General features: G+C 40.0%; 1 protein-coding gene across 1 annotated transcript in view; it reads left to right on the top strand.

Annotated features, from left to right (window-relative positions):
- Positions 1-25,816, top strand: part of MAMDC2 (MAM domain containing 2) — a 135,276-nt gene that overhangs the window by 94,298 nt on the left and 15,162 nt on the right. The window contains exons 10-12 of the mRNA XM_014541232.1: positions 2,322-2,465; positions 5,194-5,459; positions 24,793-24,886. Of these exons, the coding sequence (XP_014396718.1) occupies positions 2,322-2,465; positions 5,194-5,459; positions 24,793-24,886 (504 nt within the window). The remainder of the gene's footprint in view (positions 1-2,321; positions 2,466-5,193; positions 5,460-24,792; positions 24,887-25,816) is intronic.

The following is a 25,816-nucleotide window of genomic DNA, read 5'->3' as shown; positions in this document are numbered from 1 at the left end:
CTTCCTATGCTTCAAATGTGTCATTAACACTCCCCAGCAGCTCAATTGTGACCACCACCTGACCAGTTGCTTCTGAAACAAGCCTGAAGCAAAGGCGTTTCCCCACCTCAGAGCTCTGAGGAGCTCATGTTAGGCCACAAACAGGTCCTCTGGCCCCATCTTCAGGAATTAGAGACTATCTCATGGTTGAAAAAGCATTCTGGGTGGAAAAGATTTAGGCTCTGAATTATGCTTTTGAGATTTTTGTTTTATGAAAACTTCTCAGGATCCTGGACAAATCCATTTCTAGGACTAAATTATTTAGCAAAAGAATATAATCTCATCCTCAGAAAAATCTTTTCTGTATGACTCAGTTGGTGACCATGGAGAGAGGTGATCTTTGCTTACTTTCAAGTTTTAATACCATCTCCCACCCTCTCCTAATTACCTAATAAATGGGTTCTGGTTCTCTTGTGGCCTCCCAGGGGCATGTTCTGCACTATATATTCCTGATGAGCAATTTCACTGACCTGCCGTTTTCATTGAGCATGGCTTTGCGGAATGCCATGCCATTTTCTGTAGATTTTAAATTTTCATTTGTTTTTGTTTTTGGTGTTTTTGTGTTGTTGTTTTTTTCATTACTAGGTGGCAGAGGGATGACTAAGACTGGAGACCATCATGGGGTCCCATGATACCAAATCTCCATGGGGGATGTCAAAGAGTCCTTGTTTGTATGACATCATTTTCATTTTTGAAAGACTGTCTTCATGGCCTAAAGATACTGCCTGATGCTGACAGGCAGGCCGAGCAGTGTGGGGCTAACCCACGGGTCCTAGAGCTGAGGCTTCCCTGGCTTGTCGGGTGCTCTTTCTCTGCCCTTGTAGGGTGTGTCATCTGAGACACAGTCAGGTTCCAGATGTACAGGAACATTCCTATTCTTTTCTTTGTAATGTTAGTCACGGTGTTTTTTTCTTAACTTAGTGTTTTTAGAACTGGGTGTTTTTGTATCATTTCAAACTCAGACAAAATTTGCAAGAATACTATCAAGAACTCCTGTATACTCTTCACCCAGATCTACAGATTGTTAACATTTAGCATCATCTGCTTTATCAACCACTTTAGGTTGTGGACATTATACCCCTTTACCCCTAAATACTTCGATGTATGTTTTCTAAAACCAAACATGTTCTCCAACATGATTAACTTCAGGAAACTGAATGCTGATAGAATATTATCAACTAAACTATAGCCCATATACTAATTTACCAATGGCCCCAATAATGCCAATTGATAACTGTTGGTTTCCTAGACCAAGTTGTCCTGCCTCTTTTGTCCCCTTAATCTGGGCCAGTTCCTCAGCCCACTTGATGTTTTCTTGCTTTGAAAATTGATAAATTGAGAGTATACTAGTCTTTGTCCCTAAACAGCTCCCTGTTTCATTAGATCACTGCTCCAAGAACTCCAAAGTTCCTCTAAGGATGGTTTTCCAAGTATTCAAAACAGTGCCCCCTCTCTCTTGCCCTAAAAGATTGGACCAGTACCGCAATGTCAGCATGCAGCACAGGATCCCACTCAGCTACATTGAATGTGTCCCAAAGTCTGGTTCCCAGTGAGGTCTGCAATAATTTGTTGCTAGGACTAAGTTATTCTTAAAAGAACAGAAATAATTTATATGCCATTCCCTCCAGCAATCTGGAATGAGAGGGCATTTATAAACCAAGGTAAATGATACTGGAACTCAGCATAAACCCGAAAAATAGCAGTATCGGTGACAGAATTGGTATATCTTTTTGCACAGTGTGATTTATACTAAGTAATGATTTTCTCCCAGCAGATCAGCTCCTATTATAATTGACATTATAAATAGACGGTGGCTGTGCTTCTGCCACAGAGATTGATCAACAAAAGAAAATTCTTTCTGGAAAATATTATTTCTAAAATATCTGTCTTAAAGATAAATTAAGAATTTCCTAAAATCCCTATCTTTTCTCTTTCCTTTTAATTTTGTATGAATGAATTTTGAATTGCAAAGAAGTATATGAATAAATGTGCACACTCTTTACATCATGAAAAGAAATTTCTCTTGAAGTCTGGCACTGCTTCATTTTTGTATAGAATGTGAAAGGAGCTTCTTCCATCCCTTTAGGGAGGAAAAGAACAGTTTTCCTGCCATGCTGACAAGTTGATTTGATGCTAACCTGTCACCGTGCCATTAGGTTAAAAATATTTTGATGTGTTTTACTTCTCCTGGTACAAATGTGTATGTATTTGTCAATCAGTTGGTGAAGTCCTTTGAAAGCCTTGGGTTAAGCACACTTTAACTTTGGTTCTGCTTTGCTTAGAGCTTCCTTTCAGTGCCATAGAAGCCAGCTGCAATTTTGAGGAGGATCTCTGCAACTTTTACCAAGATAAAGAAGGTCCGGGCTGGGCCCGAGTGAAAGTAAAACCAAACATGTATCGGGCTGGTGACCACACTTCAGGCTTAGGTAAACCAGGAATCATCCCTGTGGGGACTTTGGGGGAGGGGGATGGAGCAGATGGGCAAGGTGGGGGTACTGTTCATGCTCCATTCTCCATTCTTATCCCACATCTACCAAGACTTCAAAAAGAAGAAGAAGAAGGCAGCTGTAAAGAGGCAAAGACAATTGCTAATCTTGCATTTGACCATTTTTTAAAACTGGAATTCAAGTTGCTGGGCTAGCAATAATATTTGCCAATTAATTAATAGCCAAACCTTTGGAAATTATCTTGCTCTTCGCTTTAAATGGAGAAGTACCTTTCGAAAGCTACCAGAGTCCAATTATCTGAAATATTCAGAATAGGCAAATTTATAGACAAAATGATTAGTGGTTGCCCCAGGCTGAGAGGAGGAAATGGAGAGTTGCTGTTTCATGGGTGTAGAATTTCCTTTGGGGGTGATGAAAATGTTCTGGGACTGAGTAACGATGGTGGTTGCCCAGCATAGGGAATGAACTAGATGCCACTGAATTGTACACTTGAAAATAATCGAAAGGGTAAATTTTATGCCATGGATATTTCACTGTGAGAAAAGATATATATTGTGGGGGAATAAAAGCTGTTGGAAATGTTGGTGGGCACTTGATGGATTATCTACAAGGGACTCTTAGAAACCAGTGTGAGCTCCCTGTGTCGGGATCACATATGGCTCCCTTGTGAAGCTGATGCCAGTAGACACGGGTGGAAAGGGCTGGTTCTCAAAGGGTTAGTATCTCAGTTATTTATTCGACAATTACTTACACACTGGACACTGGGGAGAATTGCCTTGAAGGGGGCCTCTGCAAGATTATACTTGTAATTTTGTATTTTTTTCTCAGAGGTTGCTTAACTTGTATAAGCACAGGCCCTACAAAAACCTATTCTGACCTTGGCCAGACTAACTCCTGAGGGATACAGTAGTGAGCAAGTCAGGTATGAAGCTTGTCCTGTGTGGCTGACAGTCATTTCAATGGACAGGAGAGACATTAGACAAATATAGACACAGATAAGCTCATAATTATGACCTGTGGTAAGTGCAATAAAAGAAATGAAGAGTGAGCTCTCAGAGAGAACAGAGGGGGAAAAGCTAATATTGGTTGGGGATTCAGGGAGTCCCCTTCTGAGGGGAGTGGGAATTAGCCAGGATAGTGGAGGTCACCCAAGCAGAAGGAGGGCATCTGTGGGGACCTCGAGCTTGGAAAGAGTTGGACTCTCCAACATACTGGAGGTTAGTGAGGCAGCACCATAGGGAGGAGAATGAAGTTAGAGAGGGAGACGGATCATGAGTGTAGCAGGCCAGAGTAAGCATTTGGGATTTTATTATAAAGGAAATGGGAAGCCATTGAAAGGTGTTAAGTAGAGAAGAGAGTGATTAAATGTAGGCTTCAAAAAGATGGCTGGCTATTGTGTGGTCCCCTGGATTAGTCTGCTTGGGCAGCCATTACAAAATACCATAGACTGGGTGACTTAAACAACATAAATTATTTCCTCACAGTTCTGGAGGCTGGAAGTCCAAGATCAAGGTGTTGTCAGGATTGGTTTCTTGTGGGCCCTCCCTTCCTGGCATGTAGACTGCATCTTCTCAGTGTGTCCTCGTGGAGAGAGATCTCAGGTGTCTCTTCCTCTTCTTATGAAGTCAGTCCTATAGGGTTAAGGCCCCCACCCTTATAGCCTCATTTAACCTTAATTACCTCCTTTAAGGCCCTGTCTCCAAATACAGTCACATTGGGAGTTAGGGCTTTGACATATGCATATACAATTCAGTTCATAATCTCACTCCTGTGAAATAGAACTTTTTCCCAAGTGAATTAAATAACTGGGTAACACTAACTATATAGCAAAGACTGAGGCACCCCCCCCCAAAAAAAATGTAAAGGGAGAGGAGCAGAGAAGGAAAAGAAAACATGTGGAGTACAGCAGGTCCTCAAATGACTCATTTTATTCAATGCGTATTGTTTAATGTTGATGAGATGCTATAGGAACCTAACTCTTGTTGCATCAATTAGCCTTTGGTAAAATTGGTTTCATTATATGTCTTTTCAATTAAGTCGCAGAATCTATCGACAACTTTAGGTGAGGACTTTATTATTTTTTACTATGGAGGTGGAGAAGCATGTGGGAGGGAAGTCGTTTATTTCATTTTTCTTCATTTTATTTAGAAGGAATAAGGGAAAGATATAGATCTTCAGCATCTGGGAAGGTCCATCTGATTCAAAACCTGCTCGTCAGGGGCAGGTTTAACATATGACCGAGAGGGGACTAGGCTCTGCCCAGACACACAAACCCTCCCTCACCCTGGACTGCCAGGCCAGCCTGCAACCTCTCCATCTCCAATGGTCACCAGAGAGAGAATGGAAAAATCTGCCCTGGACTTCATGCTCACTGTGACTCAGCACTGGTGCTCAGTCTAAGGCAGCTGTTTGACCCCCGGTCAACAATTATAACTCCTAATTGATGACCAGAATCTGGGCATATGCAGTTGGAAATCTATACTTGCTTATGAAGTTTACTTAGAACTGGAGAAGGTTTATTGGCAATATAGTATAAGACTATTCTATCATCAAGCCAGATATTAGAAAATGCTTTACCAGGTAAAGCCTGTGGAAATAGTCTTTTGACCAATTCCACGACTTTAACCAAATTGTCCCACTTGGTAATCTGAGCTACATTATTTAAACTTGTCCTGGCTGATACACTGATGCTTTGTCCCGTTCACAGGGTATTACTTGCTGGCCAACACAAAGTTTACGTCTCAGCCTGGCTACATTGGAAGGCTCTACGGTCCCTCCCTGCCGGGAAACTTGCAGTATTGTCTACGTTTTTATTACGCCATCTATGGCTTCTTAAAAATGAGTGACACTCTAGCTGTTTATCTCTTTGAAGAGAACCAAGTGGTTCAAGAGAAGATCTGGTCTGTGCTGGAGTCCCCAAGGGGCGTTTGGATGCAAGCGGAGATCTCCTTTAAGAAGCCCATGCCTACCAAGGTACAGGAACCTGCACAACCCTTTGTTCACTTGCAGTTGCTGGACTGCATAAGTGAATTTCTGTTTAATTATTTTCAACTGGTGATGTGTTATTTTCCTTCTGTTCCAGCTGACAGCCCACACCCACACGCTGTCCCCAGCCAGAGCCAATTATATCCTTCAGTTCTTTCCAGTTGTCTGTGTCTCAGAATCATGGCCACCTAGGGAGTTTGCTTGTCATTTATTTCTCAGGTTCTCTGAGAATAGTCGAAAGACAGGGAATATGTTTACAGTCCAAGTTTAACAGCTAAACTTTAGTTTGAAGCCACAACACACACACACACACACACACACACACACACACACACACACACACTTGCACCAGATTCACACAATCAGGGATGCACCGACATTAATGGAATTTTTGTTGTAGTCCACACTCTGTTTTGCTATTGTTTTCAAAAGGGATTATAGTAAGCATTTCATTCATTCATTCATTTGACTTTCATTTATTCATTCATTCATTCATCCATTTGTTTATTTATTTCTTGATTCAACCAGCACTTATTAGGTATATGCTCAGTACAGGGGATATAAAGATAAATGAGGTTCGGAGTCACCTTTAAGGAGGTCACACATGACAGAAAAGTGAGATACAGATACGTAAGGAACTAACAGCATACTATCTCACTATCTCACAGAAAGGCAGTATAGAAAAACAGGAGTGATTCTACCAATTGGACACATGAAAAATAGTGACAAATCGAGGCCCCACTGCGCTGGTATTTGGAGGGCTAAGGTTCAGACCACGCTGGATTCTAATTCTTGCCCCCACGCACCCGACTCCACCCTTTCCCCCCATATCCTCTACTCACATGGCTTGTTTAGGAACCTGCCCACCTCTTTAGAGCGAGTCCCTGCTCTTACCTGACTCCCATGGAATAGGAGCAAGCCCTCCAGCAACTAAGGGTGCCTCAGAGAATCTTCCCTTGTCTTCTTAGGCTGACCTCAAGGAAAAAAGGATGGAGACCCAGTGGGGGCAGGGAAGTTCTCACAGCCTCGGGAGGAACTCCCATGCCTATGAGGAGATGGCACACTACAAAACTCTGGACACATGTCTGAAGGTGGCCCCCAGTTTCCACAGGTCCCTGCTAAAGAGAGCCAGCTCCTAGGAGAGGGAGAGGCCATTTGACATCCATCATAGAGACTGGCCTTAAGAAGGGCAGGAAACCAAAGTTCACTGATGTTGACATATACAGATGGAAATAACATACAAACAGTATTTCAGAGAAGGGATAAAATGAAGAGTCAGACTTTCCCTGGCCATTTCCTACCCTGGAACTCAAACTTTGATTCCACTTCTTTTCCTGATGGTTTTCTCCCTGGTTTTCTGCTGGTTTCCTCTATAATTCTAAATATTGTATTTCTGCCTCCATTTCTTGATTCATTAACCTCAAGTGTTTGCTGGCTCCCTGCTATGAGAGATAAAGAGTTTAGCTTATTTATATCATTTCTTCTCCCTCTCTCTTTCCTCCTCTTTTACTTTTCTCTCAATTTCCTTTATAGCTTTAATCCACTTAACCATCTATTTTTGGACCCATACATTTAGATAGTGTCTCTTAACACACACTATGTAAGATGAATAAATTTTCGCCCTGACATTTCCCTTCGCCTCTTTGGCCCCCTCCATTTCTCAGAGTCTCTCAGCTATACAATTGCTTTTGCATTATCATGGCTTATAACATTTATATTCCCGCAGGGATGCCTCTGGCTTTCTCGATAGCTGGATTTCCCAGTGTGGGCCCCCTTGGCATTTGGAAGATGGCCTTTGTGTTTGGGGCAGGAGGGGGCATCCCTCACATTACTGGATTTTTAACATCTGCAATTAGTGCAGCAACCCAAATTATTTCCACACATTCCCACATGGCCCAGAGTTGCCATACCATCCTGGATGGGAACCATTAGTCTGTAAATTGATTCTGAAAGATGAAATTAAAAAGCCCAGCCCTCCTGCAATCCAATCTGGGTTCCCCGGGCAGCAGAGTTCTCATGAGGAAGCCCTCCCCTGTACGAACCCTGAGACTTCCTATTGCTCTTAGGGAACAGGCTCTGACATCAGTCCCCTTTCCAGCTCACCTCTTGTTCTCGCCATTCAAACTGCATTGCACAATGAATTCCTGCTGAATACTCTGCTCTCTCTCACCTTGAGGCTTTGCAAACCATTTCCTCCGCCTAGATGCCTCTTAATTCAATCACAGCTTAAATCTCACCTCCACAGAGAATCCTTCTCTGGCCCCAGAGATGGGTTAGAGTTCCGTGGCACCCCAGGCCTCCCATTTATCGTCTAGGAGACAGTATAACACAGTGTCTAGGAGCATAGACACAGGAGCCTTTGGCTTCAAATCCCCATTCCACCACTTACTGGTTTTTCAATCTTAGTCAGTTTTTTAAAAATTAAGGAGTAATTGACCTTAACATATTAATATAATATTATATATTCTATATAATATAATAATGTAATTATAACATTATTTATATCACTTATAATCTATACTAATAAAAGGGTAATATGCTAATTAGACCGGGTTGACCAGACATCTTCTGGTCATCCAGTCCTCCTTCCTGACAAAGCCACGGTGGTGGGGGGCCAAGGCAGAGGTAGTTAGGGGTGATCAGGCCGGCAGGGGAGGGCAGTTAGGGGCCATCACTCAGGCAGGCAGAGGGATTAGGGGCAATCAGGCAGGCAGGCAGGTGAGTGGATAAGAGCCAGCAGTCCCGAATTGCAAGAGGGATGTCCAACTTCCAGTTTAGGCTCGATCCCTGCAGGATCGGGCCTATACCAACAGTCGGACATCCTCCAAGGGGTCCTGGATTGGAGAGGGTGCAGGCTGGGCTGAGAGACCCCAACCCCCACCCCTGTGCACAAATTTCGTGCACTGGGCCTCTAGTACAATGATAATAATGTAATATAATTAACATTTTATTAGTTTCAGTTATATAACATAATGATTCAATATTTGTATATATTATGAAATCACCACATAAAGTTTAGTTAACATCCGTCACCTTACATAGTAACAAAAATTATTTTCTTATGATAAGAACTCTTAATATCTACTCTCTTAGCAACTTTCAAATATGCAATACAGTATTATTGACTATAGTCACTATGCTGTACATTACATCCTCAGGACTTATTTATTTTATAATTGGAAGTTTGTACCTTTTGATCCTCTTCACCCACCCTCACCCCACATCCCTACCTCTGGCAACCACCAAACCATTCTCTTGGATTTTTGTTTTGTTTTGTTTTGCCTTTTTATATTTCATATAAATGAGATCATCCAGTATTTCTCTTTCTCTGTCTGACATATTTTACTTGGCATAATGCCCTTAGCACAGTTGTAAGATTTAATTCTTTTTTTTATAGCTGAATAATATTCTCTTAGTTTTTTAAATCTTTTTCTTCCTTACTTTTCTTGTTGGAACCCAAACCCTAAAAGATACTTGCCACACAGTCGATGCTCAATAACTGTCTGTGGGATGACTGTTGGGCTCTGACTTTTGAGCAGTGGTTGTTGATCCTCATTCTAATCCAGCGGTTCTCAACCTGTGGGTCGCGACCCCTTTGGCGGTCAAAAGACCCTTTCACAGGGGTCGCCTAAGACCATCCTGCATATCAGATATTTACATTACGATTCATAACAGTAGCAACATTACAGTTATGAAGTAGCAACGAAAATAATTTTATGGTTGGGTCACAACATGAGGAACTGTATTTAAAGGGCCAGAATGTTGAGAACCACTGTTCTAATCATTTTGGAGGCCTTTAAAATGTTGATGCTCAAGGTGTTCATTGTCCATTTCTCTTCTCCCATAAAAATATAACCTTGTTAGTCTTATTCATTTCTGTATCTACAGCACTGTGCCTGGTGCAAAGTAGATCATCAGTAACATTTTGTTTAATAAATTTGGTTTGGTACTTATGTACTGAATGAATAAATAGAAGAATAATGAAAAAGGTATAAATGAAATAACAAATGAGTAAATGGCTGGTAAGTGGCAGAGCTAGGATTTGAACCATGGTCTATCCAACTCTGAAGCTTGCCCTGTGGGACGGGTTTCCTTTGGTGCTCAATGTTTTTATCCTTGGAGGAGGCTTGTTCTTGTGCAGCTGGAGAAAGTAAGGCTCCCCACTTGCCTTGGGGTACAGACACCTTCTGTTATTTTATTTAATTCTTACAGCATTCCTGCAGGGAAAGCAATGTATCTTCTTTTAGTGCCCTTGGCACCCCAGAATGCGGAGTAAGACTAACCCAAGATCATGTTCCACTAGAACTGAATGTCTAAGCTCAGAGCTTATTGCACGGCTGTGGGGAGAACCTCCCTTGCCTCTGTTTTACATCCTCACCACCCCATCCCCAAAGCCAGTCAAGTGTGATTAGTCAGGGCCCAATCCGAAGAGAGCGAATGCCTGCATTTCACACCCGTCCCCTACCTCAAAGCCATGTGTTTGAGTTTTGACTGCACCTAGCCTAACCATGGTGCTAATTTTCACTAGTGGAAATGTTTGGTGGCTATGTCTGGGTATGCTGCACAGTCAAAGTAATTACAACAACAATCCCTTCCAGGGCAGGTTGCTTGTGAGTATAACCTGCCTTTATAAAGGTGAACATTATTTTCACCTTTCAGTGAGTTGCCATCGCAAACCAGAGCTGAGCTGAGTGAGGGGTAGTCTGTACAGAACTGGAAGGAAGTCAGAACTTTCAGCCTGTCTCCCTCCCTCAGCCTGTTCCTCCTTCCTCACTCCTAACCTACAAGCTACCCCATCTGTGCCTCCCCAGATGCCTTCACTCCGGCTGTTTCTTCACCTTTCCCCCGCTTAGGTCTTACCCAGTCTGTTTTAAGAACAATGGGCTGGTTCAATGAACAACTCCCTTGCTAGAGTGTCTGCTGTTTGATGGGAACTGTAATACAGAGCTCTATTTAAGGAATGATAGCAGTGGTGAGAATTTCCCTGAGACCTTTCTAGTCGAGTATCTGTATGATGGATTCAGTGTAATGTTGTCACACCTACAAACAACAGTAACTTTTATTGAACACTTTCCCTGAGCCAGGCACCATACTAAGCATTCATCTGATGCTATCGCACCCTCAGAAGGAAAGCATTATAGCCCCATTTAACAGATGAAAAAAACTTGGGCAGAAAATTAAAGACATTGTTTAACAGCACACAGCTATTAAGTGGCAAAGCTGAGAGGTAAATCCAGGTCTTTTTGCCTCCAGAATCCATGCTTTAAAAAAAAATTACAGTTGATATTCAATATCAGTTTCAGGTATGCAGCATCATGGATAGACATTTATATAACTTATGAGGTGATTCCCCCAGTAAGCCTAGTACCCACTTGGCAGCATATCTAGGTATTACAATATTATTGACTACGTTCCCTATGCACTACTTTACATCCTCGTGACTATATTATACCTGCCAATTTGTACGTCTTAATCCCTTCACCTTTTCACCCAGCTTTTTATATTATGCCTTTATGCCTCCCACATCTCTCCTGACTAACATGGAAAGTATAGAATCAGGTGAAAATGGGAGCCCAAACTCAAGATTCCTAAAATTTTCTGGGGTTTTATTACTAATGATGTGTTGTTCTATTTTAGAAGTAACTTTGGCTCCTAGGAGAGGTCAGAATTCAAGGTGGTTCAATACAGACAGGGAGAGCTGTGGGATAGAGGGAAATACAGCACAATGCATCAGGGACTGGGCTGTGGGTTCTGTGCCACTGATGCCTAATAGTTTGGGCCTCGCTTTTCCTCATAGGTAAAATGGGTGACTAGTATTACCTACCTCATGGGATTATGGTGAAGATCAAATGAGATGCATCAGGTAAAGCCCTTAGCATGTACCTGGCACTGAAGTTAGCATTTATTAAATGCAGCTGGAGGGAGTCATGGAGGAAAGGAGAGAGAGAGAGAGAGAGAGAGAGAGAGAGAGAGAAAGGGAAGGTAATGGAATGGAATGGAATGGAATGGAATGGAATGACAGAGATTAGGGAAATTTTTTCTAGGTCCTGATCCTCATAAGGTTTCATAGGCAATATCTCTATAGTACATGGATATTTCTGCACATTGATTTAATAGTACTATACTTTCTTAATGAAATGGCTGCTTTTACACAATCCTCAATAACCCAAAATAAATTTTGTAATGTTTTAGAAACATTTTGAAAGGGCAGGAATCGTGAAATGGTTTTCTTGATTGGTTTTTCTCCAGCATGTTACTAAGTGGAGAGCAGGTAATCAATAATTAACCTGAGACTTCAGCACACCAGAGAGGGTAATGAGAGGCAACATTTCACTCCAAAATGCTTTCCTTAAAAGCCAGATGTCGGGAGAGACTAGAGAGTCCTTGTCAGAAATTCCCTAATGATGGAGCACAAGCACCAGCCTTCGTGTGTTTAAATCCTCAGTTTAACATCATGCTCCGTCACTGCAGCGCACATACCAGGTCCTGCAGTATCTGCTGGCCTGAAGCTAGTTGTCCCTTAGCAAAGATCGGTAAGTGGTCTGTTAATTAGAAGCACTGAGAGGAACTCAATATTTTGTTGTTAAATATTTCTTTTGGAAAACAGCGCTAAGTGGCCCATAAATGAGAGAATGGGCAGACCTTCTGTTTCATCAGGTCTGGCTTAATGATCAGCTCAGCAGTCAGTAAAATCTTCATGGTAAACTCCTCTAAGTCTACATCTTTACTCTGTTATAGGGTTAGAAAACAAAGTTCCAAAGTCATTTATGGATTTAGAGAAAACCCCCATCTGGCCAATCTGAAAAAATTTAAATACTTTCCTGTTTTCCCTAGTCAAGAACCTATGTCAGCACTTCTGGGGTGTGTCCTATTGGGGTAGAAATTTCTTGAGTTGTTCTATTGAAAGAGGGTTTTGTGATCAAATGAGTTGGGGAAATTTTGCATAATAGATCTCTATTCTTACACACACACATAAAGATTCACAACATGCACAGTAACATGTTAGAAACTCCGGTAAGTGCTACATCAAAAAGTCCTATTTAAGGTACCAGTTCCCGCAAAGTACTTGACATAGAACCCTTGTCTTATGTAGCCACTTTTAGCACCACCCTACTGTCATAGCACTTAACCCATTACATTGAAGCTGTCTATTTCCCTGCCTAGCTACATTAATCAGACTGTAAGCTTCTGAAAAAGATATCTGTGTCTTAGTTATTTTTTATTTAATCATTTATTTTAATCCTTACTCGAGGACATTTTTTGCACTGATTTTTTGAGAGAGATTGGAAGGGAGGGAGAGAGAGAGAGAAACATCAATGTGAGAGAGACACATCCACTGGTTGCCTCCCACACATACCACTGAGCCTACTAATGCCTGGCCAGGGCTAATTTTTATTTCTAATGCAAACACAATTTCCGGAGCAGAGTGGGTACTCATTAAATAAGAAAGAGAACTAAACTGTCAAAAATGATGTGTTCTCATGGCAAGGAAGAGTAACATAAATCCATCAAAGGAAGAAGGAATATTAAATGTTTCTGCCTTTGGGCCATATAAAACTTAATCCCTGTAGCCCAACAGCTGAGCAGTTTGTTCTGTAAGAAATTCCAGTGTGAACACTTAAATGCAAGACTATTCTGCTGGCATGGGTATAAAGACACACATTAACATATACATGCTAAGTCTGGTTTGGGGCTTCTTATGATTATATTTATTAAAACCCCAAACTCTTCTCTTTGGAAAAACTGCCCATCCTTACATCGCACCATTTTTCTATACCCAAAGATGGATGTGAGATTTTGCAAGATCCTTTCTGAATTTTTCAGATCCTTTCTCTGTCCCCCCAGCCTCCATTCTGTGCTTGTGGTCACTGATATGATCACTTCCACATCACACTCTCCCACCCCCAGGCCCTTCTGGCTTCTGCCACCTTGGTCCTCTGAACCCTTGGCAGCTCCTTTCATCTACTCCCCCACCCCCCAGCCCCTTCTCAGCACAGCTGAAGAAAACCAGACTAATGAACCTCCTCTGTTCCCTCAAGCTGCTGGGAAAACCTTCTCATTCATCTCATCTCTAGTTGACCTTCCTTCTCATTCCCCACCCAGATGTTCAGATCCATTTTCATTCACAAGTTTTCAACTTGATTCTCCCTGCCTCATTCTTAGGCTATGACCCCATGGGTTCATCTCCCAAAAGGATGAAGGCATTCAGCACAAGCCCCTTCAATTCTGTTCCTCTCTGAATCCTCACCTGCCTTTCTTTGTCACCTGATGAATTTGACAAAACCAACGGATCCATCTACACATGTTTTCTCACGTTCCTTCCTCCTCTGGGGCCTTATTTCATAAATTATTCCCTCTCTTGTAAATCTTCATTAGTCTTTTGCAACATATGTTGTCCACACAAATGAACAAACCTTCCTTTCACCTTCATACCTATTTAAGCGGCCACCCTATTCCATTCCTGTTATCTTCAAATTTCTTGAAAAATGCATCTTCAGTTACTGTCTGTGCTTCAGTGCATTTTCTCACTCCTCTATTCCTTGCCTTCTGACCTTGGCCTTCCACCCTCATAGGGCATATCTCATTGATCTTGCTGCAGGAATCATCATGCCTGAGACAATCCCCTCCTCTCAAAGTCCATCTCAAGTGCCTCTTCTCTGTGCTTCAGTGCATTTTCTCACTCCTCTATTCCTTGCCTTCTGACCTTGGCCTTCCACCCTCATAGGGCATATCTCATTGATCTTGCTGCAGGAATCATCATGCCTGAGACAATCAATCCCCTCCTCTCAAAGTCCATCTCAAGTGCCCCTTTCTCTGAATCTATTATCAGTCCTTAACTTGTGTTTTACTTGTTAGAATGAGATTTGTATAATAAAAGATCCTATGTCTGGAATAGGAAGACTTGGCTTCAAGTCTCAACTCTGATGTTAACTATGTAGATCGGAATGCCGTCACCTCTCTGTGAAATAAGGACCTGTTTTAAGAGAACTAGTCTCAACTCTGATGTTAACTATGTAGATCGGAATGCCATCACCTCTCTGTGAAATGAGGACCTATTTTAAGAGAACTAACTGCTAAGTCTCTTCTACCTCCTATTTTATTTTTAGGCACCTTTATGTCAGGAACTGACCTTTAATGTTGTGCAGCACAATCCTCATGGATAGCTTTCTCTTTATTTCTTTATTTCCTCGTACAATAATCTGCTTTTAGCAAAAAAAAAAAATCAATAAAATTTAAGTCTTTGATTTGGATTTCTGCTTTTAAAATCTTCCTTTTAAAAAGCAGAAATATAAGGGTTTTGAAATTTTTAAAGATAATACTTGGAAATTCATCAAATAGAAGAGCAGGTGTAGTAAGTTTCTGGAAAGATGTATAAGTAGGTGACTATTTAATAACAAGATACCTGGTTATAAAAGGCTTAAGGAACCAGCAAAACAATGTGTAGACAAGATACAGGAGAGGAGATAAATTTCCTATCACGTTTCACGATGTCTGGGAAAGAGTTGCTCCCCAATACCAATGCCCTGGCCTAAGGAAAGTAAGGCAACTGAGTACAACGTAGAAATAGCAAGATCATTCATTACTCACAAGATAATCAGCACATATAGAACAGATTATAACGGTTCCATACACAGGGTACATTTTACTGTTAAGTGGAATAAGTGTTAACATGGGAATGAATGGAGAGGCTAAGTATGGAAAAGGAGCCAACTCTTGAGCTTTTCAAGGTACAATGTCTGTTGTCAGTCCAAGAATTCTGCTTTAAATACGAAGAAATAGCAAGATCATTCATTACTCACAAGATAATCAGTACATATAGAACAGATTATAACGGTTCCATACACAGGGCACATTATGCTGTTAAGTGGAATAAGCGTTAACATGGGAATGAATGGAGAGGCTAAGTACGGAAAAGGAGCCAACTCTTGAGCTTTTCAAGGTACAACGTCTGTTGTCAGTCCAAGAATTCTACTTTAAATATGAATAAGGCAGGATTGAGGTATTCTGGGTTTTGTTCTTTTTCATTTCCTTCCAGGTATTTGTTGAGGGCTTGTGCATTTCATGTCAGCTTATGGGGAAATGACTGGAAAGACTGATGAGCACAACTGGTAGCCGCTAACATGGCCGACAGGGATGTAGTGTTTATGTCACCGCATTCTTTCATGACTTTCCCTAGGAATTAATTTCATGGAATATTGCTGATTACCACATTTGTCCTCACAGTACCATGGAGGTATCTGAAAAGACAGGATAGGCATTCTTTCCCCATATTTTTACTAATAAGCTTAAGTAAGCTAACATTTACTCCAAGGATTGCTTACAACCTGAAAACACTGCCTTTCACCACACTTCTAAATTTCTAATCTTGTTATTTCACAGCCTTAAAATGGCTGCATTTTAGGGATTCTTTTCCCAAGTTTCCTGGATGAGTCAATGTTAGTTTTTGATACTCAGATTGAGCATCTTTAGGGATCTTCTGGTTTTCTGAGCTCATATATTAGGTGAGTATTTCTGAGCTCATAGACCAGGGAACTATAATCTGAAATCACTTACTGGGAAATTGGCAATTCAGACATTAATAAAAACTCTCTACCGCCGGGGTCTTTTCCTGCATCTGCTGGGGTTCAAGGAATCTGGAAAAGGGGCTGTGCATAAATGAATGAAGAAGCTAGAGAAGAAATATGAATTTGGAAGGCATGGGGGAATGCCAGACGGAAACTTAGTCCTAGTGACTAAGTTCTCTGAATGTCTGGACCCCTAGCTTTTTATTAACACATTTTGCCCTAAAGCAAAGCAGATATACATATCAAAGGTAAGGTTTGGTAAAAAGTAAAGGACCATCAGGTTGGGGGAACTGCCCTCAGCTGTCTGGCAGCAGGCAATAATATGCAGATCTTCAGCCCTGCTGAAGCCCCACGTTCCATCAACCTTTTGATGAACTTCTTGCATTTATGACCTGCTGGAATTAGCCTCCAGCACTCTACTTTCACTTGGGGAAGAATACCTTACTTCCTTTTGCATAGATATTCCCATCCTTTTCTCCTCCTCTTGTAAGATTTTCTCTGGCTATTTGCTGCTCTGTCTTTTCAGTGTCTACCTCTAGTAGAGGTCTCTCTCCAAATGGTCCACAAGCCACTTCTGTATGGCATCTCCCACCACACCGCTCATGGGCCTGAGCTTCTATTTTCTGTTCAATGCCAGATTACACGTGTATCTATACATTGCTCAAGGAGGCATTACTATTTGTGGCCTGCCTGTTTCATCTCAGTCTTCAAACCAAGACATATGATTCTCCTTCTGTTATTGGTGTCCCCATCTATTACCAGCATAAGTGAAGTTCTTGGGGTGCTGCAGGGAAAAGAATTTTCTGAGGCCCCCATAGCAGGATGGGATATTGTGAAAAGTTTTATTGATGATATGAAATTAAAAGGGTTTCCTTACAAGGTCCCATCTCCCTCCATCTCACCATGGACAAAGTCCAATCTTGTTTTCAGCAGGGCTAGGATTAAGGCCACTGCCCAGTCTCTACTCCATAGTAAAGCACAGTCCAGTCTAGCATCTGGCTAGGTTAGCCTGTGCTCCCAGCTGCAGTCTATTGCGTGTCAGGTCCGCATGGTGATGGGCCATGTGGCTGCTTAAGGCCGCATGGCAATCTAATGTATGGGCAAGTGTGGGTCATTCTTGCTCTGTGACCCATACTCACCTCCATGGCCATGTGCCTTAAGCATGTACCCTCACCGGGAATCAAACCGTGACCTCCTACTTCATAGGTCAATGTTCAACCACGGAGCAACATTGGCTGGGCAGATATATTTCTAGATAGCATTTCAATTACATTCATCAAAAAGAAAGCCTCCAAACATGCAAAACTTTGGCCATAACAATTGTACTTGTAGGGGTTTATCATCAGGAAATAATGGTTATGCACAAAGATTTTTTTTTCTTTTTTCTTTTTAATATATTGTATTGATTTTTTTACAGAGAGGAAGGGAAAGGGATAGAGAGTTAGGAACATCAATGAGAGAGAAACATCGATCAGCTGCCTCCTGCACACTCCCCACTGGGGATGTGCCCGCAACCAAGGTACATGCCCTTGACCAGAATCGAACCCGGGACCCTTGAGTCTGCAGGCCGATGCTCTATCCACTGAGCCAAACCGGTTAGGGCTACAAAGATTTAACTACATAGTTGTAAAAAGTTGAGAAATTGGAAACTGCTCAATTATATATCAGTAGGGGTTGATTTTATAAGTTGTGGCATAGTTTAAAAAGGTTTGCTGTTACGTGAACTTTAGCCATAGCTCTTCATCAAGTCAAGGATTTATACTTTGCCTTGGGATCAATTAAAATAAGGCCAACAACTGTCTCCATGTCTCAGACATGAGTAGAGCAAAGTCAGTATTCCTGCTAGAGTGTCTGCTATCTCTCCTATTGATCCCTTTAGTATTATGAAGTGGCCTTCCTTATCTCTGGTTATGGCCTTCACTTTGAGATGTATTTTGTCCGATATAAGTATTGCTACCCCAGCTTTCTTTTCCTTTCCATTTGCGTGAAAGATATTTTTCCATCCCTTCACTTTCAGTCTGTGTGAGTCCCTTTTAATGAGGTGGGTCTCTTGTAGACAGCAAATGTATGGGTCATGTTTTTTTATCCATTCAGCCACTCGATGTCTTTTGATTGGACCATTTAGTCCATTTACGTTTAAAGTTATTATTGAAAGGTACTTGTTTGTAGCCATTTCTTTTTTTGTGTGGCTGTTTTCTTTCTGGGCTTTTTATTTCTTCTTTTTACACCAGTCCCTTTAGCATTTCTTGCATTGCTGGCTTGGTGGTGATGAACTCCCTTAGCCTTTTTTTGTCTGTGAAGCTTCTTATTTCCCCTTCAATTTTGAATGATAGCCTTGCTGGATAGAGTATTCTTGGATTCAGTCCTTTGCTTTGCATCACTTTGTAGATTTCTGTCCATTCTTTGCTATCTCTCCTAATCCTGGAAAAGTCCGTCCAGGGCAGGAATGAGCTCTTGAAGGTCAAGACAAAGACCTAGAATCTTCCTTTTGTGCTAATTATTGATTGCTCTCTGCCTGTCTTCTGGGAGGATTGATATTTTTATATCTCCATCCAAGTGAGCCACAACAATAGTTATGTATTATGATGTTCATCCTTGGACTTGACAATTAAATTGGTCACTACATTACATTACATTACATTACATTACATTACATTACTCGGGAATGTATTTGGCCAGGGGTCTTTCCTAAGGGAGGTGGGCCAGAGATAAACATTATATGTCCACCCAACATTGTTTTGTTCAGGCCCCTGAAGAGAGTATGTAAAAAAAAGATGAAGGCATTTATATCTAATTTCCTTCAATGATGATGTAAGGCTTATAATTAGATTTAATAATGTCCTCATTATTAGAGTGTGGAATTAGGCTCTAAAACACTAAAAATGATACCATCTCACCTTTGTCTCATGTTCATTTTTCGGAGGCTTTTCATGTTTATTTTCCATTAGCATCCTCAGTATTAATTGAGTAGGATTAGGTATCTGTGTCCCACAATGAGAAGAGCATGAACTTGGCAATCAAACAGACCTTGCTCCCAAAACAAAGAAAAGGAAGTGAAAATGGGTACAAATATAGATAAGGTTGTAGGTGTGGATGTGGGGATTTGAGGAGATGCTTTCGTATGGACTTAATTTTCAATATGGAGCATCAGCTAAGGGAGAGAAGGACATCACTGAGGTGAGGGAACACCTGCTACAGAGAGGAGAGGTTACTGACTGAGAGGAGAGGTTGAAATATGCTGCATATTTCATGCCTGGGTATGTAGCTGGCTGCTGTGTGACCTTGAGCTTATGTCACAGGGGCCTTTTCCTCAGTCTAAAAAAATGACTGATTCTGATGTCTCTTCTGGAATCTCTCCTCCCTTTACAGTGACCAAAATATTTAAAAATTATGTAGATTTCTTAAATCGGTGAGCTGAGAGATCTGGATATTAACCAGAAATTAATCTAGATATTAACCAGCAAAATAGCAAGTAAAACTGTGGTTGCATATCTGCAAGTCTACCACAGCATGTCCTCTACCACAGAATAGAAGGCTCCTGTGAGCAGAAAGACTTATGCTGGGAGAAGCGGGAAGCTGCTCAATCTTTATTGCTTGTCAAAGCCAAAAGTTGAATTAAATCAAATGAGACTTGAAAAAAGAAAAAACAAAACAGATGGGTCATAGAAGAAAAAAAAGTGTTGGTCAGCTAAAGACATTTGAAAACACATGTCATGCTGCCTTTTGTGGGTTCTGAAGACTAAATATAGTATCTACAGGAGGCATGCTATTACAACTTAGCAACTACTTCCCAAAACATGGCTGTGGTTCTAAAAATGCTAACGTTTCATACTCATTTTTCTAGATAGAGCTACACTCACCCTGTCTTTGGGGATTTGTGAAAATTAGTCAAGTGTCTTAACATTTGAATTTTTGTTTTGTTTTGCTTTGTGTTTTTGTATTTTTTAAATTATATTACAACTTATTATCAAATAGTTGAGTGAATGCAATTGCAATTTCATTATATAGCATATCCTACAATTGTGTCAATAGCATCTTTATGAAAAGCTCTGGGATTTCACTGACTAGATTACAGTCATTTTGTGAAAAATTATTCCATCTACTCTGTAGTTGCCATATCCAAATTTATCTGTGCAAGGGATTCCAAAGGATTTTAACCTCATCAGAGAAAAAGTTAAATTTAACCCAGAATCAACTATCTGGTAAATTGTTGAGGTCCGCCACTTATAATAAATGCCTAACTAGGTTTGTTTTGTGAACATGGGTAATTTACGGTATTGTTGGCATAGGGTTGAAATGCTCCTTTGTGAAGATAGAAGGCCATTTCTGGAAGCTATCATTCACATGCTAATTATAGGCCTAACTGGGGCTATTCAGTTGGTAAAGTAGATGGTGGACTAACCTGACAATCTGGCCAACTATGTCTGTCCAGCTGACCATGGAAACGACTATAAAGACTGTGGGGGAGGGGAGGGGGAAATATAGTGAAAAGTCAGTTAATATAGCCTGTGTTTAATTCTTCAATACAGACAATCCTTTTTCACTGCACAACAAAGGTTTGCGGTTTGTATATTCCACATCTCCCTGCAAAGCTTGATTTTTCTCCCTCCCTTAACAAAACCCTATTCATTGTGTTGGGTAGTCCTTGAACTATAAGACTTCATAAAATTAAGATCAGTAACCCTAATACTTTTAAAAATCCAATCTGACTTAGTTTGGAAAATAAGCTCCTGACATCTGTTTCTTTCCTAGGTGCTTTAAGCAGGAACTTTTATGGACTTTGACTGCTCTAGGGGCAGTCTAGCCCCTCTGACTAACACAATCTTGTGGTTGGGTTTCTGTACAGATCCTCTCTCCACCCCACTGCTTCTCCCACACTTCAAAAAACTTTAGGAAATAAAGACTTTGCTCAGTTACTTTTTAGGATTATGTTGTTTTGAAGGAGTAGATTATTCTTTTTCAAAAGAGAGATGGATGAAAACAAAGAAATTCCATTGCCCTTGGACAATGTGCAGTTTTGTGAACAGGAAATTGGAGCAGTAAAGCCCTGCTAATCTCGGGGATGATGATTCAGTTTGAGTGTTAGTACATCTCCCTTGCTTTTACACTCCTTTGACTTTTATTTCCAGGGCTTGGAGATATTTCATTCCTTATTCGAACCATTCCCCAGTGATGTGCAGGAGAGAAAACCAACTCAATCTAGTCCACTTTTAAAGTAGAAAACAACTCTTCTGTTCTGACCTGGGAGAAGAAATAGGTTGAAAATAACAGTGAATCAGATAATGAGGGAACAGATCTGAAAGTGCCAGCACAGGGAGGACACAGAATAGGAATTTGATAAATGGGGTTTTATAATCCGTACAGCAGTTTCTACCACCCTGGACCAGAGGAGATTTTGTCCCCACCCCAAGGGTACTTGCCAATGTCTGGAGACATTTTTGATTGCCATGACTTGGGGGTGATACTGGCATCTAGCAATATTGGTATCAGCGTACTATGTCACAAACTACCCTAAATTAACCTCTCCACCTCCTCCTCTCCACCAATGTAACATGGCTGCACAAGAATAGGAGCTGACATTATCAGCATTATGAATAATTGCCTGTTTCCAAAGCTAGTCTAGGTAAGATTCCTCAACAATGAATGTTCTCTATCGAACAAAAATGTTAAAGTATCACCAGTGCCAAAAACTGGAACCTTTAGTACACTAAAACAAATTGATTTACACAAATCTAATTTGCCTCTAACTTTTAAGAGATTTGCATAAAATCAGAAACACCTATCTACAAGAGATCACTTTCCTTCATCCCTCTTCTTCTCCCCTCTCAAATAGATATTAATATGCACTCAAGTTGCCTAGGGTTTTTCCCCTAGTCTTTAGAAATACCCCACTTGCTTTGAAATACTAAAATGAAATAAACACTCTTTTTTAAAAAGATCTAAAAATAAAAAGAGGTTGATTCCTCAAGAATTTAAACTGTGGCCAATTCTATTCTTGCCACATTCTTAACTGGACCCAGAGACAGAGTTCTTAAGAACAGACCAAAATGTTTGGCTTTCCCTTCGTCCTGTGACAACCAGACCCCACCATCAGCTTGCTATGTCACGAATTACCTAGAATAACCTCTCCACCTCAAGTAGCCCTCACAATGTAAGATGGTGGCTCAAGAATAGGAGCTGACATTATCAGCATTATTAATAGCAGGTGGAAAGTCCAATGTGTTAAACCAAGCAAGCTGATCTTGTCGTGTATCTTTTGTGTGTGTTGGGATGCTGATGGACAACTGCCAAACAGATTTGGGGTTTGAGACCATAGTTTGAATGTAATCCTTAGCTGGCTGACTATGGACCTTTTATCAGACAGAACAGCATGTGGTATGGCTAGTAGTCTCTGTGTGGAAAGAGTTCTAAGAACAACCCAGTACAGTTCCAGAACATCTTTAGCATTTCACTTAACCCACTGTGGCAGATGACAGATTGTTTGGAATGCCCAAAAGGAGCCAGGAAGTTCTCTCCAATGGGACTTCCTGCAGTGAGGAAATGTTAGGTGTCTGCTGTGTCCAATTCAGTTGGCCACTCGTGCTGTGTGGCTATGGAGCACTTGGCATGTGGCTAGTGTGACTGAAGAAATGCATTTTTAATTTTACTTAGTCCTAGCGACTATCATAATAAACAATGCCAATCTAGGACACACGAACTCATTATTCCACATCTTAATTATAGATATCCTGATTCCTTTTTCTATTTAAAAGAATTATAACAAAATTATAGAATGTTTAGAAAATAAGGGGAAATTCTGTTTACGCCTCCTAAATTCATGAGCCTAACATAATTGTTATGAATTTGATCAGCTTTCAAGGTTTTTTTCTATGTATTTTTAGATGAGCTTTTTATTATTTCCTGTAACCAGCTTTTTCACTTAACATGATGAAAGGAATATATTTCTGTATGACTAAATAATATTTACAAACTATCAGAGCTAAAACAACTACCTGTTTCTTAGATTGTGGAGCACATTTTATTTCTTCTATTTTTGAAATGTTTGGATTGTTTCTTTTTTGTTTTGTTTTGTTTTATGGTCGTTATAAAATAAAGCTGTAGTAAACATATGAAAGCATGCTAATATTTCTTCACTTTAGAAAGCATTTACACGCTAAATGTTTGACTCTTAGGTAATGATGAATCATTTCCCTCCCACAGATTCAATTTACAAAAGTACTTTTCACTATTCTTGTGAAAATTTCACTATTCTTGTAAAGCTTCTAAAAGGATAAAAAGCCAGACTTTTCTCTCTGCAGCATAGTAATTGAATGAATTATGAGACGATTAGTATTCCTTCCCATATAACAAAAAAAACTCTTAATACAATATAACTACACTCAGGATTGATGGCACAGATCTTTGCTGTGCTAATAAGTTCCCTGGCACAAATCCTGCAAATAAAATATTTCACATGTTCAGATAATTTGCAGACTCTCTAGAATCTCTAAAGATGAGAAAATTAACAAGGTTAAAAATTTGTTTTTATGTTGTTCCCTATAAATTTATGTAGTTATAGTATCCCATCTCCAAACTAATATACTTTTATCATTTAAAGCAATATAAATATAATCCAAGTAAACTTGCACACATCTTACAATTAGTAATTATGCTGAAGATCTTGGCTGAAGACATTTTATATTTTGCATACTGGAAAATTGTCATGTGGCTTTCAAAAATTTTCTTTTTAAATAAATTATATATTCTGATGGCTCTGATCATCAAACAACAAAGGGATCCTACTGCTAACACAGATGAATTTAATATATAACACACTGAATATTGTAAGCCAAAAAATCAAATGTTCTCATTATTTATAATTTTGGTTTCAGCTTTTGTTATATCTCCTTGTCTTTATTGGAGTTAAGATTTGTATTTGAGAGATTGAATGTGGATTGAATGAACTTGTGCTAATTAAACATTAGATTATACATGCGAAGCAGCTTTGCAAACCATGAAGTACAGTACAGTGGAAATCTAAATGACTTGAAAAGTACTCTTTGCTCATCCTATATATGAAAAGTAGGCTTTAAAATTGGCCTAATGGAAACAAATCTAAGATTTTTTTTCTCTCTCTCTCTTGCAGAATGAATTTAATAATTTATGGTATAGATTTTTTTTCCTTCACATGCAACAGTAAAAAATGTTTGGTCTGATAAAATAACTGCATTTAGGGCTTTTATTAGCAATACCATCCTAGGGTCATAGATCTTTTTTTTTGGGGGGGTGGGATTGGAACATAAGTCCCCGGATTGCAAATCACTTGGGACTTTGTTCACAATATGAATGAAGCACAGTGCCAGAAAGTCATTTCCCAAAAATCAATAATGTTTGTACTGGAAATGTTTTTAAAAATGCTTGGCATACCATCAACTCTGCATGCACTTGGCGGGTTATCTGAGGAACGTATTTAAAACTTGATGGTTTTTCCTTTGCCACACAGTTAATCTCTTGCTTTCCCCCTCTCAATTCTTTAAGAACACAAACTAATTTAGCATTATACACAATATAACGTTATGAGCGTCGCTCTACTTTAAAAAAATAATAGAAGTAATTCCAATGTCATACGTAAATGGTTTGCCATTACTCATGCCACTGTGGTCTGTCGTTCATATGGACTGTGAAGAGGTGTCTGCTGTTTGTCTTTGCGCACCTGTTGTGCTGAGTTTCTCGTTTTTAGTTAACAGAATTCATAGTTTTATTTTTATGAATTGCAGGTGGTTTTCATGAGCCTGTGCAAAAGTTTTTGGGACTGTGGACTTGTAGCCCTGGATGACATTGCAATAGAATTGGGAAGCTGCCAGTCTCCAGGTAAGATGGCCATCTCTTCAGCTCTCTTTGTCTCCCTGGCCTATACAAGACATTTCTTATTTCTCTAAGAACATACAACATACATTTAATCTGTGCTAGTCCACCCTTTGCTTTGCTTTCCAGAAGTGCCTTTCTACAGAGCTGTGGGATTTAGAAATGAAGACTCAAATGCAATGTGAGACTTCATCCAAATGACTTTGTCCCCCATATTCTCATCTGTAAGAGAGGTAGTAAAACCTACCTGGATACTGGGGATAGTGCCTCAAAATTCTCTAACATAGGACCTGGCACAAACGGTGCTTTAAAAACAAATGCCTCCTATTGTAGTTACTATTGATATTTGTATTATCATTGTCTTACAGGAATGCAGATTTTCAAGCAATATGGATGAAATTTTTTAAGAACGAAATTTTTTAAGAACACAAACTAATTTAGCATTATACACAATATAACGTTATGAGCGTCGCTCTACTTTAAAAAAATAATAGAAGTAATTCCAATGTCATATATAAATGGTTCGCCATTACTCATGCCCCTGTGGTCTATATCCTATTCTATTTCCGGATAGGATGCTAAACATATACAAGGTTGGGGGAAAGTGGGTCTATAGTTGTTTATATGGAGAATAATACAATAAATAATAAATAATAATACAAGAATCAACTCTATGTTTCATGTACTCACAGCTGTGAACCTACCTGTGTCCCACTCTGTAATTTTAAAATGATAATGTCATAAATATTTTCAAAGTGAATTAAATAACAGCAGAACAATGGGTCAAGCCTTGATGATAGTGACAAAATAAAGATGGCGGCTATGTGTTGAGCATTATGTGTAATGAGAAAAAGATGGATGCCTCAACCCAGATCATTGGTCTGTAACTACTAATTACCACTGCATCCTAAATCATGGGGTACCCATTTCTTTAAC

Source organism: Myotis brandtii, unplaced genomic scaffold (assembly GCF_000412655.1).
Source record: "Myotis brandtii unplaced genomic scaffold, ASM41265v1 scaffold266, whole genome shotgun sequence".
NCBI lineage: Eukaryota > Metazoa > Chordata > Mammalia > Chiroptera > Vespertilionidae > Myotis > Myotis brandtii.
This window is presented reverse-complemented; position numbering and strand designations above follow the sequence as displayed.